Source organism: Pongo pygmaeus, chromosome 8 (assembly GCF_028885625.2).
Source record: "Pongo pygmaeus isolate AG05252 chromosome 8, NHGRI_mPonPyg2-v2.0_pri, whole genome shotgun sequence".
NCBI lineage: Eukaryota > Metazoa > Chordata > Mammalia > Primates > Hominidae > Pongo > Pongo pygmaeus.
Genome location: NC_072381.2, coordinates 13,429,108 through 13,447,103, shown reverse-complemented (window position 1 = coordinate 13,447,103; position 17,996 = coordinate 13,429,108). Strand labels below are relative to the sequence as shown.

The window sequence follows — 17,996 nt, the reverse complement described above, 5'->3', positions numbered from 1 at the left end:
AGTGCAGTGGCGCGATCTCAGCTCACTGCAACCTCCGCTTCCCAGGTTCAAGCGATTCTCCTGCCTCAGCCTCCTGAGTAGCGAGGACTGCAGGCATGCGTCACCATGCCCGGCTAGTTTTTGTATTTTTAGTAGAGACAGGGTTTTACTATGTTGGCCAGGCTGGTTTCGAACTCCTGACCTCAGGTGATCTGCCCGCTTCGGTCTCCCAAAGTGCTGGGATTACAGGTGTGAGCCACCGCGCCCAGCCTACATACCTGGCTAATTTTTAAACTTTTTGCAGAGATGGGATCTTGCTATGTTGCCCAGGCTGGTTTGGAACTCCTGGCCTGAAGTGATCCTTCTGCCTTAGCCTCTGAAAATGCTGGGATTACAGGTGTGACCCACTATATTCTAAATGAACTTTAAAACTTGTAACCAAATGACCTGACCTACAGTCATATCTATTCTCAGAGTCTTTAAATCTGGAGTTGATTGAAGATAATTTTTTATTTATATAATGACATTTCCTTAAGTGTGTACAATGCTTGAACAACTTATTATTGTTATTATTATTCTTTTTGGAGTCTCTCTCTGTTGCCTAGGCTGGAATACAGTGGTGCAATCTAACCTCACTGCAACCTTTGCCTCCCGGGTTCAAGTGATTCTCCTGCCTCAGCCTCCTGAGTAGCTGGGACCACAGGCGCCCACCACCACGCCTGGCTAATTTTTTTTATTTTTTTAGTAGAGACAGGGTTTCACCATTTTGGCCAGGCTGGTCTTGAACTCCTGACCTTGTGATCCACCCGCATCAGCCTCCCAAAGTGCTGGATTACAGGCGTAAACCACCGCACCCAGCTAACTTTTTAAATTTTTTAAAACAAATTTTAGAGATAGGACCTCACTCAATCACTCAGGCTGGAGTACAGTAGGGGATCATGGCTCACTGCGGCCTAGAACCCTGAGCTCGAGCAATCCTCCTGCCTCAGACTCTGGAGTAGCTAGGACTACAGGTGCGCCACTGCACCCCGCTATTTCTTTTTAAAATTTTTTGTAGAGGCGAAGTCTTGCTGTGTTGCCCAGGCTGGTCTTGAGCCTCTTGCTTCAAGAAATCCTCTGCCTCTATCTGCCAAAGTGCTGACATTACAGGCGGGAGCCACCATGCCTGGCTTGAACTATTTGTTTATTTATTTATTTATTTAATTTATTATTTTGTTTTTGAAACACAGTCTTGCTCTATCGCCCAGGCTGGAGTGCAGTGGTACGATATGGGCTCACTTCAACCTCCACCTCCTGGGCTCAAGCGATCCTCCCACATCAGCCTCTCAAGTAGCTGGTAGTACAGGTGCGCCACGCCCAGCTAATTTTCTGGGGCTTTTGTTTGTTTTCTGGTTTTCATTTTTGTGTTTGTGTGTTTGTTTGAGACGGAGTTTCACTCTGTTGCCCAAGCTGGAGTGCAATGACGCCATCTTGGCTCACTGCAACCTCCACCTCCCGGGTTCAAGCGATTCTCCTGCCCCAGCCTCCTGAGTAGCTGGGATTACAGGCATGTGCCACCACGCCCAGCTAATTTTTTTTTTTCTTTTTTTTGTATTTTTAGTAGAGATGGGTTTTTAAGATGTTAGCCAGACTGGTCTCGAGCTCCTGACCTCAGGTGATCCACCTGCCTCAGCCTCTCAAAGTGCTGGGATTACAGGCGTGACCCACTTCCTCTAGCCAGTTTGAACAATTTAATCCAAGATTTTAAAATTCAAACATTTTACTTGGCTGTTCAAATATGGCTATTATTTAACAAATCATTTAATTTATATATATGGGGAAAAGTATTCCTTAGATCATTTTGAAAATTGCGTTTCAAAACTTGTCTGCAAGGTTACTTTCAATACGTAAGTAACCAAGCACATTGCTTGAAGAGGTGGGGAAGCTAATTTTGAAGTAATCTTCAAAAGGCCAACTTTAATAAGAAATGAATAAATACCTAATACCAAAGGGGAAAGAAATTTTCATTCTTGTGATAATGTTTACATTCCATTAATGTTCTGCTTCAACTGTTCTAAAATATTTTTATTTTAATAACATAATTATTAAAGATGTCTACTTAGGGAATTTTCCAATAATCCAAATAGCTATTTGAAAGAAAACTAGTAAAATTCATCAAATTACCTCTTTACCTACGGAGAAATTATTATGTTAATTCTCCATGAGATCTTAAATGAAAAATGTTAAACCCAGCATCCCTCTAATTTTAAAAAGGCAGATAAAATTGTGAGCATTTAAGAATTTCCTTCATCTCTCGGTAAAAAGCATCAGTTTGGGCCGGGTGCGGTGGTTTACGCCTGTAATCCCAGCACTTTGGGAGGCTGAGGCGGGTGGATCACTTGAGGTCATGAGTTCGAGACCAGTCTGGCCAAAATGGTGAAACTCTGGCTCTACTAAAAATACAAAAAATTAGCTGAGCTTGATGGCGCACCTGTAATCCCAGCTACTCCGGAGGCTGAGTCAGGAGAATCTCTTGAACCCGGAAGGCAGAGGTCGCAGTGAGCCGAGATCACGCCCTGCACTCCAGCCTGGGCAACAGAGTCAGACTCGGTCTCAAAAAAAAAAAAAAAAAAGCATAAATTTAAATACATCTAAATATCTAAGTACATCCTTGTATAAATGCCTTGTGGGAGAGATGGCAGGAATTTTCACATTGTTGTGAAATTAGGGCATTTTAAAGGAACAGTAAAAACACAGGTGTAAGTAGCTTCATCTCATTCGAATTTCTTTATTGGTCATGAAAACCAATCACTGTCAGCGCGGGTAAAGGTCCTGAACTTTTTTTATCTTTTTTTTTTTTTTCACCCAGGCTGGAGTGCAGTGGCACGATCTCGGCTCACTGCAAGCTCCGCCTCCCGGGTTCACGCCATTCTCCTGCCTCAGCCTCCCGAGTAGCTGGGACTACAGGCGACCGCCACCACCCTGCTAACTTTTTTGTGTTTTTAGTAGAGACGGGGTTTCACCGTGTTAGCCAGGATGGTCTCGATCTGCTGACCTCCTGATCTGCCCGCCTCGGCCTCCCAAAGTGCTGGGATTACAGGCGTGAGCCACCGCGCCCGGCCAAGATCCGATTTTTTAATAAACAAGGGAAGGGTGAGGAACTGAATTCACATCTTCAGTTTTTTTTCTCCTGGCAGCAGTGCCCACATTTCACCAGGCGAGGGCAGAAAGAAGACACCGCCTCGCCGGTCCCCATCCAGAAAGGGGCGTTCCCAGGGGCAGAAAGAGGCGGACCCTCCACCTGCACCCGCCCCAGGCCCCGCGCTTCCGTTCAAACCGTGACAAACCGTAGAGTCCTTGAGAGCCCAGGGTTATTTCTACATGGTCATGTTACCGCGCGGGATGCCGAAGTGGGGCAGATGAGGTCCGGAGCTGCTAAGGGATCCCGGGTCCTTCTGTTGGCCTGAGACCCTGGGGCGGGCGGAATCCCGGAGAAAGCTGGAGGGACTCCCCAGGGGAAGCCCGGGAGCTGCCGTTCTCCTCCCTGCCTGTGCAAACAGGAAGAGGCTGGTGATGCTGGCTGCGGGCCTCCCTCCTGGACTGCGACATGGTCACCAAATTCTATAAAGACGTCATGCAGGAAGTGATAACGTGTGCTGCGACGTTCTGGAAGTAACTCTTGAAGCTAAAAAAGAAAAAAAATCAATGAGAAAATGAGACAGTAAAGAACCAATGAGATGCTATGTCAATATCCGTAGTTATGGAATGGAAAATAAATCTTATAAAGAGATGCTCGAGTTATCTAAGAAATTTACACCATACTGGCCTGTGTGCATCAGACTTTTCTGGAGATCATTTATTTTATTCACTTTTTTTTTTTTTATGACCAACCGAACTGTTTCTAATATTTTGGGCTGGAGTCCCGCTAAATGAAATACCCCTTTTGAATGGCACATATGACTTTTAGGGATGAATCTTAGCATTTTTATTTTTTTATTTTTATTTTCAAAACTTCATTGTTGTTTTGGAGTTTTGTTTGCTTTTTGTTTTTGTGTTTTTTGGACACGGCCTCACTCTGTCGCCCAGGCTGGAGTGCAGAGGCACGATCTGGGCTCACTGCAACCTCAAACTCCCGGGCTCAGGTGATCCTCCTGCAGCAGGACGAGCCGCAGACAAAACTCAGACACCGGGTTAAAGAAGGGCTTTATTAGGCCGGGAACTTCGGCAGACTTGCAACCGAGCTCCCTGAAAAAGAAATTCTTGGTCCTTTTAAGGGCTTGTAACTCTAAGGGGTCTACGTGAAAGGGTCGTGATAGATCGAGCAAGCGTGGGGAACATGACTGGGGGCTGCATGCAACAGCTAACAGAACAGAAAGTTTTGCAATGCTTCCTCATACAATGTCTGGAATTTTTTTTTTTTTTTTTTTTGAGACGGAGTCTTGCTCTGTCGCCCAGGCTGGAGTGCGGTGGCGCGATCTCGCTCACTGTAAGGTCCGCCTCCCGGGTTTACACCATTCTCCTGCCTCAGCCTCCCGGGTAGCTGGGACTACAGGAGCCCGCCACCACGCCCGGCTAATTTTTTGTAGATCAGGTGTTCTCACTATGTTACCCAGGCTGGTCTCGATCTCTAACGATCCTGAGCTCAAGCGATCCTCCTGCCTCGGCCTCCCAAAGTGTTGGGGTTACGGGCGTGAGCCACCGCACCCGGCTAAAAACCTGTTTGTTTGTTTGTTTAGAGACGGAGTCTTGCCCTGTCGCCCAGGCTGGAATGCAGTGGCACCATCTCGCTGACTGCATCCTCCGCCTCCCGGTTGCAAGCGATTCTCTTGCCTCAGCCTCCCCAGTAGCTGGGATTACAGGCGTGCGCCACAACACCCAGATAATTTTTGTATCTTTAGTAGAGACGGGTTTTCACCAAGTTGGCCAGGCTGGTCTCGAACTCCTGACCCCGTGATCCGCCTGCCTTGGCCTCCCAAAGTGCTGGGATTACAGGCGTGAGCCACCGCGCCCGGCAAACTTTTTGTTTAAATCGGAGATTTTACTCTTTCAGCTGTCAGTGGAAGGAGCAGTCACGTGGGGTGAAACAGATGGAAGCCATGACGTTAGGAGGGTGAGTGAGGTCCCAGCCCAGCCACTTGTCACTGTGTGACCTCGGCCTGGTCACTGGGCCCCCGAGCTTCGGTGCAGCAGGGAAGGTCCTGGTGATGGAATAGAAACAGGGTGCGGGGCAGGGGTGATGACTCACGCCTGTAGTTACCAGCACTTTGGGAGGTCGAGGCGGGAGGCGGGGAGGAGTTTGAGACCCACCTGGGCAACGAAGCGAGACCCCATCTCTACAAAAAATAAAAATTAGCCCAAGAGTTCAAGGCTGCAGTGAGCTATGATCGCGCACTGCACTCCAGCCTGGGCGACAGAGCAAGATCTTGTCTCTTTTTAAAAAGAAAGAAAAGAAAGGACGGAAGGATCATGGTGTGGGGAGGACTTCAGCCCCGCGCGGTTGCCCGGCGCGCGGACCCTAGCGGACTAGGGCTCCCCAGCAGCCCCGGCCCGCGAGCTGGCACCGCCCCGAATCCCGCTTGCGTCCAGTCCGGGGCGGCGCCTGGAGGCGGAGCCGCCCGCGGGGCTAAATGGGGCCGAGGCCGGGCGGGGTGGGGGTTCCCCGCGCCGCAGCCATGGAGCAGCCTCGCGCCGCCGCCCGTCTGCAGATCGTGCTGGGCCACCTCGGCCGCCCCTCGGCCGGGGCCGTAGTATCCTTTGGGCTGCGCGGGGCTCGGGCTGGACCCGGCGCCGGCGCTGCGGCCTGAGTGGTGGCCCCGGTCCGGGTGGAGGCCTCGGGGTCGCACGCATCGCAGCCCCAGCGCCTCCTCGCTCAGCGCCGGGTCCCCGCCTGGGTCGCGTCTCTTCCCGGAGCCGGGGAGCGGGGAGGAGGCTGCGTCCCCCGAGGACACGCGCGGCCGCCCTGGGGTCGGGGCAATTGCCGCGTTGCCCTGCCCTCCGGGATCCCTGGGGGCCTCTGCTCCTCGCTTTGTGGAGACGTCGTTTCACCGGCGGCGCGTGACCCCTGCAGCTGTCCAGAGACCCAGAGATGTCCAGTCACAGGCGCACGGTGCACAGACGCGCAGGGCTGCCTGGAAGGGGCCCAGGCAAGCGGTGACCGGACCCTCCCCGGAGGGGACAGGACGGTGCCCTCCCGGGCAGGAGCTGGCCAGGCAGGCGCTGCCCAGGGCGGCCTCCCTGCTGGACTACGGCATTGCCACTGAGTTATATAAAGACACTATTTAGGGAAGGACAGCGGGTGAGGACTGGCGCGGCGGCACACGCCTTGCCTGTTGTCTCAGCTCTTCTGGGGGCCAAGGCCAGGAGTCCAAGGTTACAGTGAGCCGTGATGGCCAGTGCGCTCCAAAAGACAGAAACAGAGAGAAAGAAAAGATAACAAGTTAATTGATGAGAGTGACATTCCGAAAGTAACCGATTATGCTAAAGAAACAATGCGATTCTATGTCAACTCTCTGCAGTTACCGGATAGAAAAGAGATCTTTAAAAGGAATTTCTAGGGTTTTGCTTTTCTGGTCTTTTTTTTTTGAAACAGGGCCTCACTGTGTCACCCAGGCTGGAGTGCAGTAGTGGCGCGATCTCGGCTTACTCCTGGGCTCAAGCGATCCTCCCACCTCAGCCTCCCAAGTAGCTGGGACTACAGGGTTGCGCCACGATGCCAGGCGAATTTATATTATTATTATTATTATTATTATTATTATTATTATTATTATTATTATTTTGAGACGGAGTCTTGCTCTGTGGCCAGGCTGGAGTGCAGTGCCACAATGTCGGCCCACTGCAACCTCCGCCTCCTGAGTTCAAGCGATTCCCCTGCCTCAGCCTCCCAAGTGTGATTTGTATTATTATTATTATTAATAGTAGTAGTAGTGTTTTTTTTTTGTCTGAGATGGAGTCTCTCTCTGTTGCCCAGGCTGGAGTGCGGTGGCCTGATCTCAGCTCACTGCAATCTCCGCCTCCCAGGTTCAAGCAATTCTCCTGTCTTAGCCTCTGGAGTAGCTGGGATTACAAATGAATGCCACCACACCTGGCTAATTTTTGTATTTTTAGTAGAGATGGGGTTTCACCATATTGGTCAGGCTGGTCTCGAAATCCCCACCTTAGGTGATCCACCTGCCTCGGCCTCCCAAAGTGCTAGGATTACAAACGTGAGCCACCGCCCCGGCCTAATTTGTATTTTTAGTAGAGATGGGATTTCACCATGTTGGCCAGGCTGGTCTCGAACTCCTGAGCTCAAGTGATCCGCCCACCTCAGCCTCCCAAAGTGCTAGAATTACAGGCATGAGCCACCGCGCCTGGCCTCCTATATTTTACTTTATTTGCCTTAATTCACATCCTAGGTAGCTCATCCCACTTCAGGGACTATTTCCTCTGCCAGTTTCCATCCTCAACAATTCCAGTAAGTAGTTTGAGTTTTAATTTTGAAATATGTATATAAAAGTTTCTTGAGTGGTAATGAACATATACCACATAATATGTTACCTGATTAGAATTTTATTATACAAATCCTCTGTTTCCAGGACTTATTCTAATTAGTACAATTGTGGAAAATTTCGAAGACCGACTAATTTTCTGTGTGTGTTTTAAGATTCAGAAAGAAGGAAAAATACCAGAAAATACATAATCCGACATTTATTTATTTATTTTTAATAGAGATGGGCCCTTCCTATGTTGCCCAGGCTGGTGTTGAACTCCTGGGCTAAAGCAATCCTCCTGCCTTGGCCTCCCAAAGTGCTGGGATTACAGGCCTCAGCCATCACACCAGCCTTATAATCTGACTTTTAAAAATTCAGTTAAACATCACATTTAAATTAACTTGTGGCCAGACACCATGGCTCATGCCTGTAATCCCAGCACTTTGGGAGGCCAAGGCAGGTGGATCACTTGAGGTCAGGAGTTTGAGACCAGCCTGGCCAACATCTCTACAAACCCCACCTCTACAAAAATACAAAAATTAGCTGGGCATGGTGGTGTGCACCTATAATCCCAGCTACTCAGGAGGCTGAAGTGGGAGAATTGCTTGAACCTGGGAAGTCAAGGTTGCAGTGAGCTGAGATCACGCCACTGAACTCCAGCCTGGGTGATAGAGCCAGACTCCATCTCAAAAAAAAAAAATAAATAAATTAGCTTGTAATTTGATTATATGGACATATTAGCTAGCATCTTTGGTTTATCTTTAATCACCTTTAAAGGGGAAGATCTTGACCTTCCTAAATATTCTCATACAACCACAATTCCAATCTTAAGGAATAGGCTGGGTAATTTGAGTTTATGGGTATGCTGTACATTTATTTGGAGTTTGTTACTTTACCTTCTTAGAATGCATCAACTGGACAGTTAAAAATATACAATTTATTGAATTTGTTTCCCATCTGAAAAATCATATGTATTCATTACAGAAACATCAGAGAAATAGAAGGAATTTTTAAAAATCATCCCTAATTCCATTTCTAAAGGCAATCACTGTTAAAAATTGCTTTGGTGTATTTCTTTGCAGGCTTTTCTTTTTTTCGTACAGTATCTTGGTTTTACATAATTGTAATAATGTTTTATTATAATAAGCATTGTCCATATTTATTTTATTATATTTTATTTTATTTTATTTTGAGACAGAGTCTGGCTCTGTCGCCCAGGCTGGAGTGCAGTGGTGCCATCTCGCTTCACTGCAAGCTCCGCCTCCAGGGTTCACGCCATTCTCTTACCTCAGCCTCCCCAGTAGCTGGACTACAGGCGCCTGCCACCACGCCGGGCTAATTTTTTGTATTTTTAGTAGAGATGGGTTTCACCGTTTAGCCAGGATGGTCCCGATCTCCTGACCTCGTGATCCTCCCGCCTCGGTCTCCCAAAGTGCTGAGATTACAGGCGTGAGCCACCGCGCCCGCCGTCCATACGGCCTTAATATACGGCATTATATGGCCTTAATTTTTAATGTCTGAGTCATATTCCACTGAGTGAACACAGTGTCAGTAGTTAATTTTTCTTCCACTAATGCACGTTCTTTCTTTCTTTCTTTTTTTTTTTTTTTTCTGAGACAGAGCCTTGCCTTGCTCTGTCACCCAGGCTGGAGTGCACTGGTGCAATCCTGGCTCACTGCAATCTCCGCCCCACCGGGTTCTAGCGATTCTCCTGCCTCGGCCTCCTGAGTAGCTGGGATTACAGGCATGCTAATTTTTGTATTTTTAGTAGAGATGGGGTTTCACCATGTTAGTCAGGCTGGTTTTGAACTCCTGACCTCAGGTGATCCACCTGCCTCAGCCTCCCAAAAAGCTGGGATTACAGGCATGAGCCACTGTGCCCAGCCCACTAATGCACTTTTTTTGATGACTATAGTTAACATTTTGAACATAAAGTGTAAGTTTTCAGATTATTTCCTTGGTCTTAGAAATGCTGGATTGAAGAGCATGAACGTTTCTTAGGTTCTTGTTTTTGTTTTTGTTTTTGTTTTTTGAGACGGAGTCTGGCTCTGTCGCCCAGGCTGGAGTGCAGTGGCATGATCAGAACTCACTGCAACCTCCGCCTCCCAAGTTCAAGCGATTTTCCTGCCTCAGCATCCCAAGTAGCTGGGATTACAGGTGCCCACCACCATGCCTGGCTAAACTTTGTGTTTTCAGTAAAGATGGGGTTTCACTATGTTGGTCAGGTTCGTCTCAGACGCCTGACCTCAGGCGATCCACCTGCCTCAGCCTCCCAAAGTGCTGGGATGATAGGTGTGAGCCCCCACGCCTAGCCTCAGGTTCTTGATACATATTTTTAGGATGTAATTTAATTTTTTTTTTTTTTTGAGACAGGGTCTCACTCTGTCGCCCATGCTGGAGTGGAGTGGCACAACCAGTATTTTTTGTAGAGACGGGGTTTCATCATGTTGCCTGGGCTAGTCTCAAACTCCTGACCTCAAGTGATCCACTTGCCTCGGCCCGCTAAAGTGCTAGGATTAGAGGTATGAGCCATTGTGCCTAGCCTGTAATTTAAAAATTTAACTATTTTGGGATTCTTTTTCTCCTTTAGGTATACTCTGGATAATAATGTTCTAACCCTGGAACAGAGAAAATTTTATGAAGAAAATGGGTTTCTAGTAATCAAAAATCTTGTACCTGATGCCGATATTCAACGCTTTCGGTACAGTAACACTATTTGTTATTTTACAAAAGTATGTATTGTGTGCATGTAATGAGAATACAAGGTGGATTTGCTCCTGGCTTTACAGATGTTTTTTAATGATTTGGTTTGTTGGGAAGTGTTTAGAAGCATGGGCTCTGGTGCCAGACTGGCTTTTTATTTTTTGTAGAGAAAGGGTCTCACTCTGTTGTGTAGGCTGGAGTGCAGTGGTGTGATAATAGCTTACTGCAGCCTCAAGTTCCTGGGCTCAAGCGATCCTCCTGCCTCAGCCTCCTGAGTAGCTGGGACCACAGGTGTGCACCACTATACCCAGCTAATTTTTTATTTCTTTGTTTTTAGAGACAGGGAGTCTCACTATGTTGCCCAGGCTGGTCTTGAACTCCTGGCCTCACCCTCCTGAGTTGCTGGGATTACAGTCGGCAGCCACCATGCCTGGGCTTCATTCTCAGCTCCACCACTTAATATCATGTGTCCTGGGGCAATTTACTTCACATCCCATGCTTCTGTTTCCTCACCTGTAAAATGGGGATAATAATAGCACTCATGTCCTAGTGTTGTTGTTAGGACTAAATACGGTGAAATATATGGAAACCACTTTGAACAGAGCTGGGCACATGGTGAGTGTTACAGACGTGTTTGCTATTATTATTACAATGTAACCAAATCATAAAAAGACTTCCCTACTGGTATGCTAAACTAGGGAATAATTTAATTCTGGGAACGGATTCTAGCCGGACAGTTTCTCCTCCCTTTCATTGGAATTGTTCTACCTCAAGCTGGGGGCCAACTTAGCGCAGAGAAACCACCCCTCAAGTCTGCAACCCTTTCCACAGAGGAGGGCAGGGCAGGTGCTCGGAGCCAGTGGTAACGACATCAACTGCAAATTAAATTTTCTAGGAATGAGTTTGAAAAAATCTGCAGAAAGGAGGTGAAACCATTAGGATTAACAGTAATGAGAGATGTGACCATTTCGAAATCAGAATATGCTCCAAGTGAGAAGATGATCACGAAGGTCCAGGATTTCCAGGAAGATAAGGAGCTCTTCAGATACTGTACTCTCCCCGAGGTCAGAGACCACCCTTGCCTTGCTTCTGCTTAATTGCCAGTGTGTATGCCTGCCTGTAAAACCCGCTGATTTGGCCAGGCGCGGTGGCTCACTCCTGTAATCCGAGCGAGCACTCTGGGAGGCTGACAGGTGGATCACTTGAGCCCAGGAACCACTGCTCTTAGAGCTGGATATGGAAAGGAGTTGAACTGAGTAAAATCAGTGGGTTTTATTTTGTTTTCTTTTCAGGAGACAGAGTCTCGCTCTGTTGCCCAGGCTGGAGTGCAGTGGTGCAATCTCGGCTCACTGCAACCTCTGCCTCCCAGGTTCAAGTGATTATCCGGCCTCAGCCTCCCGAGTAGCTAGGTTTACAGGTGCCTGCCACCACACCCGGCTAATTTTTGTATTTTTAGTAGAGAAAGGGTTTCACCATGTTTCTCAGGCTGGTCTCGAACTTCTGACCTTGTGATCCACCCACCTCGGCCTCCCAAAGTGCTGGGATTACAGGCATGAGTCACTGCGCCTGGCCAATGTCCTACATTTCTGAAGAGTGGGACCAGTATCTGGTAGTCTATGCCATGATTTTAGGAGGTATAAATTATTTTAATAGATATTTATTTTTAAATGTATTGGAAAAAAACTCAGCAATCTACCAAACTCATGATTTCAAGCATGTTGTTAATTAGGACAAGATTAAATAAAAAGGCCAGGTGAAGTGGCACTTTGGGAGGCTGAAACAGGAGAATCACTTGAGGCCAGGAGTTCAAGACCAGTCTGGGCAACATAGTGAGAGCACTGTCTGTATTGGAAAAAGAGAAAAAAAACAAAGATTGTATAAAAGAAGTGAGCTAACTGCCAGGCACGGTGGCTCACGCCTGTAATCCCAGCACTTTGGGAGGCCAAGGCGGGCAGATCACGAGGTCAGAAGTTTGAGACCAGCCTGAGACACCTGGTGAAACCCCATCTCTACTAAAAATACAAAAATTAGCCGGGCGTGGTGGCGAGAGCCTGTAATCCCAGCTACTCAGTAGGCTGAGGCAGGAGAACACTTGAACCCGGGAGGCAGAGGTTGCAGTGAGCCGAGATCACGTCATGGCACTCTAGCCTGGGCGACAGAGCGAGACTCCATCTCAAAAAAAAAAAAAAAGAAGTGAGCTAACTAAGGGTAGGGAAATCATTGGCTAAATAACAGAACAAGTTATGTCAGAAGTTGTGAGGATGGCTCTTGAATGGCTGGCATTTAGAAAATCCCAGCCTAGATGAATGCCAAAAATACCAGGCTTTATAAAAAGCAAGTGTGTGCCTGACTCCTAGGCTTTTGATAATCTTTCCAGGGTTTCATACTCAAATTGCCAGTATTCCTTATACACAAGAGATCAAATAGTGAGGAAGCAGTAGAAGGTGGCTCATTTTTTGGAGTCTTTTTTTTTGCGGAATCAAAATTTGAATATCATGGGTTGTTTTTTTTTCTTTTCTTTTCTTTTTTCTTTTTTTTTTTTTTTTTTTTGGTGAGACAGAGTCTCACTCTTGTTGCCCAGGCTGGACTGCAGTGGTGTGATCTCGGCTCACTGCAACTTCGCCTCCCAGGTTCAAGTGATTCTCCTGCCTCAGCTTCCCAAGTAGCTAGGATTACAGACGCGCACCACCATGCCCAGCGAATTTTTGTATTTTTGGTAGAGATACAGTTTCGCCATGTTGGCCAGGCTGGTCTCGAACTCCTGACCTCAAGTGATCCACCTGCCTCAGCCGCCCAAAGTGCTGGGATTACAGGTGTGTGCTGCCGTGCCCGACCTCAGTGTTGAGCCCTTTCTGCTTTTCCCCCCTCCGTTGCTGAGTTCTGTACACACGGTAGCAGCAGCCCAGCTCCCAGGCCCCATGACTAAACCAGCTCTCCCTGTCACGGGTCCCCATGTTAGCCTTTTCTTCATAATGCAGTGTTCCTCAGCCACTCTGACCCATGTCATTACTGGGTTAACATTTTTCATCTAACGCCTGGGACCTGCTTTGCTTGTTCACTCTTGCTTCCCCATTTCCCGTCACCTCCTGGTTCCCAGATCTCAGTAATGAGTTGTCAAGTGCCAAGCGTCCCCGATTGTCAAATGTCCTCCGAGCCACCATTCTGCTTTCTTCCGGGCTACTCATGACAGCTGCCAATTGTATGGGACTCTTCATATGCAGATGCTCCAATGAGGAAGAGGAAACTGCCCTCCCACTGAGCAACCCTCTGTGGCTTGGGTTGACAAGAAAGCTATATTAATATCTCATCGAAACTCGTATGTTTCTTGTAGAAAAAAATGGTTTCGTTCCCAGCTAGCTCAGAAAAAGCCCATTTCATTCCGTGTTATAGATTTAGAATGATTTCCAGTGGCTGGGTTTTTCATGCTTTGTTTGCAATGTTGTGAAATACCACTCGATTCTTAAACTGTTGCCTTCTTGGTTCTTGTGTGGATAGCTACTGTACTTTGTACCAGTTGTCAATACTTCTGATTTCCCACAAGGTTTGTTTTTGTTTTTTTGTTTTCTTAGATTCTGAAATATGTGGAGTGCTTCACTGGACCTAATATTATGGCCATGCACACAATGTTGATAAACAAACCTCCAGATTCTGGTAATTGTAAGGGAGAAGAAAAAAAAAATGGTTTCATTAAAATGTGTAAGGTTAGCTGGGTGCAGTAACTCATGCCTGTAATCCCAGCATTTTAGGAGACTGAGGGAGGAAGATCTCCGAGGCCAGGAGTTTGAGAGTGGTCTGGGCAACATAGTGAGGCTCTGTCTCCAAAAATAAAATTTGAAAATATCCAGGCATGGTGGTACGCACTGTAGTCCCTGCTATTGGAAGGCTGAGGTGGGAGGATCGCTTGAGCCCAGGAGTTGAAGGCTGCAGTGAACCTATAATGGCATGCTCTCCAGCCTGCATGACACAGTGAGACCTATCTCTAAATAATAAATAAAATAAAACAAAACAAAATAATAAAATAGCTGATGTCTAACTATAATCATGTGTATAACTGTCAAACTTTGGATGAGTAAGTCTTAAAATAACTTACACTATAACAACAGTGAAATGTGATGATGATTTCAGATATTAACTGTAGGACTGTTGCTGAATTTTCAGATGACTGGCTCCCCAAAAATGCAGTTTAACAGACATAACTGTTCATATATCAAAGGTTCCTGCCATTCGATGTCTCTAAGCTTGATCAGCTCTTTTTAGCTGTGATAGTGTGGATTCTTGCATTCCTGATAGGAAGACATTATTATTACTAACACAATTAAAATTGTTACTATGAGTCACAAACTATAGTTGTCTTTTTTTTTTTTTTTTTTTGAGACGGAGTTTTGCTCTTGTTGTCCAGGCTGGAGTGCAACAGCGCGATCTTGGCTCACTGCAACCCCCACCTCCCAGGTTCAAACAATTCCTGATTCTCCTGCCTCAGTCTCCTAAATAGCTGGGATTACAGGTGCATGCCACCAAGCCTGGCTAATTTTTGTATTTTTAGTAGAGACAGGGTTTTGCCATGTTGGTCAGGCTGGTCTCGAACTCCTGACTTCAGATGATCCACCCGCCTTGGCCTCCCAAAGTGCTGGGATTACAGACATAAGCCACTGCGCCCAGCCTATAGTTGTCTTTAAGATGTCTTGTGCTTGCTAATATGTAGAATCTAAGACCTCATTGGCAGAGAGACTGATTGAGAAATATAACCCAGGTTTCTGTAATTTAATAACCTTCCCCAAGCTGGGCGTGGATGTGCACCTGTGGTCCCAACTACTCAGGAGGCTGAGGGGGGAGGATCGCTCGGGCCCAGGAGTTCAAGTCCAGAGACTGTAGTGAATTTTACTCGGACTACACTGGGAAATTCCTCTGTGCCTGCAGTAGAAATCAGCCATGACAGAGTCCCCTATCCTTTCTGCCTTTTCTTCCTTCTGATCTCCAGGAGGGGTTTATGTGATAGAAGGCAGCTTAGCATTATCAGGTCTCTCCCTCCCTGAGGAGATCAGGTGTTTGGGAGCCACACTCAGGGAGCAAACCAGGGGAAAATGCTGGTGTGGTCATGAACACTCCAACTGGACACAGCACGGAATGACTATAGTTGTGGGGGGTGAGGACCTCTTAGAGAACTTTTTTTTTTTGAGATGGACTCTTGCTCTGTTGCCCAGGTTGGAGTGCAGTGGCTCAATCTCGGCTTACTGCAACCTCTGCCTCTGGGGTTTGAGTGATTCTCCTGCCTCATCCTCCTGAGTAGCTGGGATTACAGGTGCCCGCCACCACACCCAGCTAATTTTTTTTTTTTTGTATCTTTAGTAGAGACAGGGTTTCACCATGTTGGTCAGGCTGGTCTCAAACTCCTGACCTCAGGCAATCTACCCGGCTCAGCCTCCCAAAGTTTTGGAATTACCAGCGTGAGCCACCGTGCCTGGCCTGTTGTTGTTTTTTTTCTTTTTTTTTGAGACGAGGTCTCGTTCTGTCGCCCAGGCTGGAGTGCAGTGTTGTGATCCTGACTCACTGCAACCTCCTGTCTCCCAGGTTCAAGCGATTCTCCTGCCTCAGCCCTCAGCCTTCCAAGTAGCTGGGACTACTGGCGTGCAACACCATGCCCAGTTAATTTTTGTATTTTTGTAGAGACGAGGTTTCACCATGTTGGCCAGGCTGGTCTCAAACTCCTGACCTCAAGAGAGCTGCCTGCCTCAGCCTCCCAAAGTGCTGGGATTACAGGTGTGAGCCACTACACGTGGCCTAGAACTTTTTTTGACATCAGCCACTTCGAAGGGGATTTCAAACTTGACTCCATATCACTCTCTTCAATGTAATTAATGCAACTGGTCTTTGAACACTTTACTGCATGCTAGATGCTGCACCCAATCTAGAGTCACAAAAGAATAAAGCACAAGGCTGGGCGCGGTGGCTCACGCCTGGAATCCCAGCACTTTAGGAGGCGGAGGCAGGCGGATCACGAGGTCAGGAGATCGAGACCATCCTGGCTAACACGGTGAAACCCCGTCTCTACTAAAAATACAAAAAATTAGCCGGGCATGGTGGTGGGCGCCTGTAGTCCCAGCTACTTGGGAGGCTGAGGCAGAAGAATGGCGTGAACCCGGGAGGCGGAGCTTGCAGTGAGCCGAGATCGCGCCACTGTACTCCAGCCTGGGTGACAGAGCAAGACTCCGTCTCAAAAAACAACAACAACAAAGAATAAAGCACAACAGAGATGATGATGTTATACCACTTGCTGGAAAATAGCGTGCATAAGTACTCAGCTACCAGCAACCCAGAAGAAGGGAGTGCAGGATTTGAAGATGTGGAGCCTCTGTGTTGATTTCCAATTCCAGTTTGGTGTTTATCTCTCCGGGGCTGATTTTCTGTAGCATTATTTCATTTGTTTGGTTCTTCTGGGGACAGGTCATTGTTTTTTCAGGTAAAGGATAAGAATTCTGAGACCAGGTTTTTTTTTTTTTTTTTTGGGGGGGACAGGGACTTGCTGTCTGTCACCCAGGCTGTAATGCAGCAGTGCAATCACAGCTCACTGCAGCCTCGACCTCCAGGCTCAGGTGATCCTCCCACCTCAGCCTCCCAAGTAGCTGCGACTACAGGTGCATGCCACCACACCTGGCTAGTTGTTTTTGTTTTGTTTTGTTGTTTTGTTTTCTGTAGAAACGGAGTCTCACTGTGTTTCCCGGGATGGTTTTGAACTCCCAGGCTCAAGCACTCCATCTGCCTCAGCCTCCCACTTTGGGATATATTTTTATATCCCAAAGTGCTGGGGTTACAGGCGTGAGCCACTGCACCTGGCCTCGAGCATCCTTTAATAGCAGGTTTTCTTTTCAGGCAAGAAGACGTCCCGTCATCCCCTGCACCAGGACCTGCACTATTTCCCCTTCAGGCCCAGCGATCTCATCGTTTGCGCCTGGACGGCGATGGAGCACATTGACCGGAACAATGGCTGTCTGGTTGTGCTCCCAGGCACACACAAGGGCTCCCTGAAGCCCCACGATTACCCCAAGTGGGAGGTAGGTCTGCCCGGCGTCTGAGTCTTGATCTGAATCTCCTTCGCAGTTTCTGTTTCATGTCAGTACCTATAAAGAGCTTACAAATGAGATGGCATTTCCTTTCTGAGCAAAACATTGTCCCAAGATTTGCAGTGAGGATCAGAGAAAGTTCAAGGATGTCAGAGAAAACATTCATCACACCTATTTTCAACATTTTTTTTTTTTTTTTTTGAGACAGGTTCTTGCTCAACTCACTGCAACCTCCAACTCCCAGGTTCAAGCCATCCTCCCACCTTAGTCTCCCTAGTAGCTGGGACTACAGGTGTGCACCACCACGCCTGGCTAATTTTTGTGGTTTTAGTAGAGACAGGGTTTCGTCATGTTGGCCAGGCTGGTCTCGAACTCCTGACCTCAGGTGATCCGTTCACCTTGGCCTCCCTAAGTGCTGGGATTAAAGGCATGAGCCACTGTACCTGCCCTTAACACGTGTTTGAAAGCCAGCCAAGGTGGGGAGCTTGGGTAGATACTGTATAGGATCCGAGATTGTAAATCCTAGCTGCAGAGGTAAGACATAAACCCTTCGACCCCAGATGTGTGTGGTAGGCACCAAGTCAGTCTTACTTACTAACTGATGGCGCTCAGAGTAAGGAAGGAGAGATTGTCTCCTTGCAACCAGAGGCCAGCAAAGGATCTGAGGAGGCTGGTGTCTGCCTGAGCCTTGCAGGACAGGGTACAAAGTCCCACAGGAAAGAGTCGACATAGGAAGGCACGAGGTCAAGGGCAAGCCTGAACTTGACCAAAGAACGGGAAAGACCCAGGGAGCTTACAGTCTAGATGG

The 17,996-nt window shown here is 47.5% G+C and overlaps 1 protein-coding gene across 2 annotated transcripts in view; it reads left to right on the top strand.

Annotated features, from left to right (window-relative positions):
• Positions 1-5,542: 5,542 nt before the first annotated feature.
• PHYH (phytanoyl-CoA 2-hydroxylase) overlaps positions 5,543-17,996 on the top strand; it is a 32,336-nt gene continuing 19,882 nt past the window's right edge. Inside the window, exons 1-6 of one of the 2 annotated variants that reach the window (XM_054436224.2) lie at positions 5,543-5,705; positions 7,353-7,411; positions 10,018-10,128; positions 11,026-11,194; positions 13,700-13,781; positions 16,998-17,179. In XM_054436224.2, coding sequence (XP_054292199.1) covers positions 5,586-5,705; positions 7,353-7,411; positions 10,018-10,128; positions 11,026-11,194; positions 13,700-13,781; positions 16,998-17,179 — 723 coding nt within the window. In that variant the 5' untranslated portion in view covers positions 5,543-5,585. The remainder of the gene's footprint in view (positions 5,706-7,352; positions 7,412-10,017; positions 10,129-11,025; positions 11,195-13,699; positions 13,782-16,997; positions 17,180-17,996) is intronic. The other variant, XM_063669562.1, reaches the window with a different exon arrangement.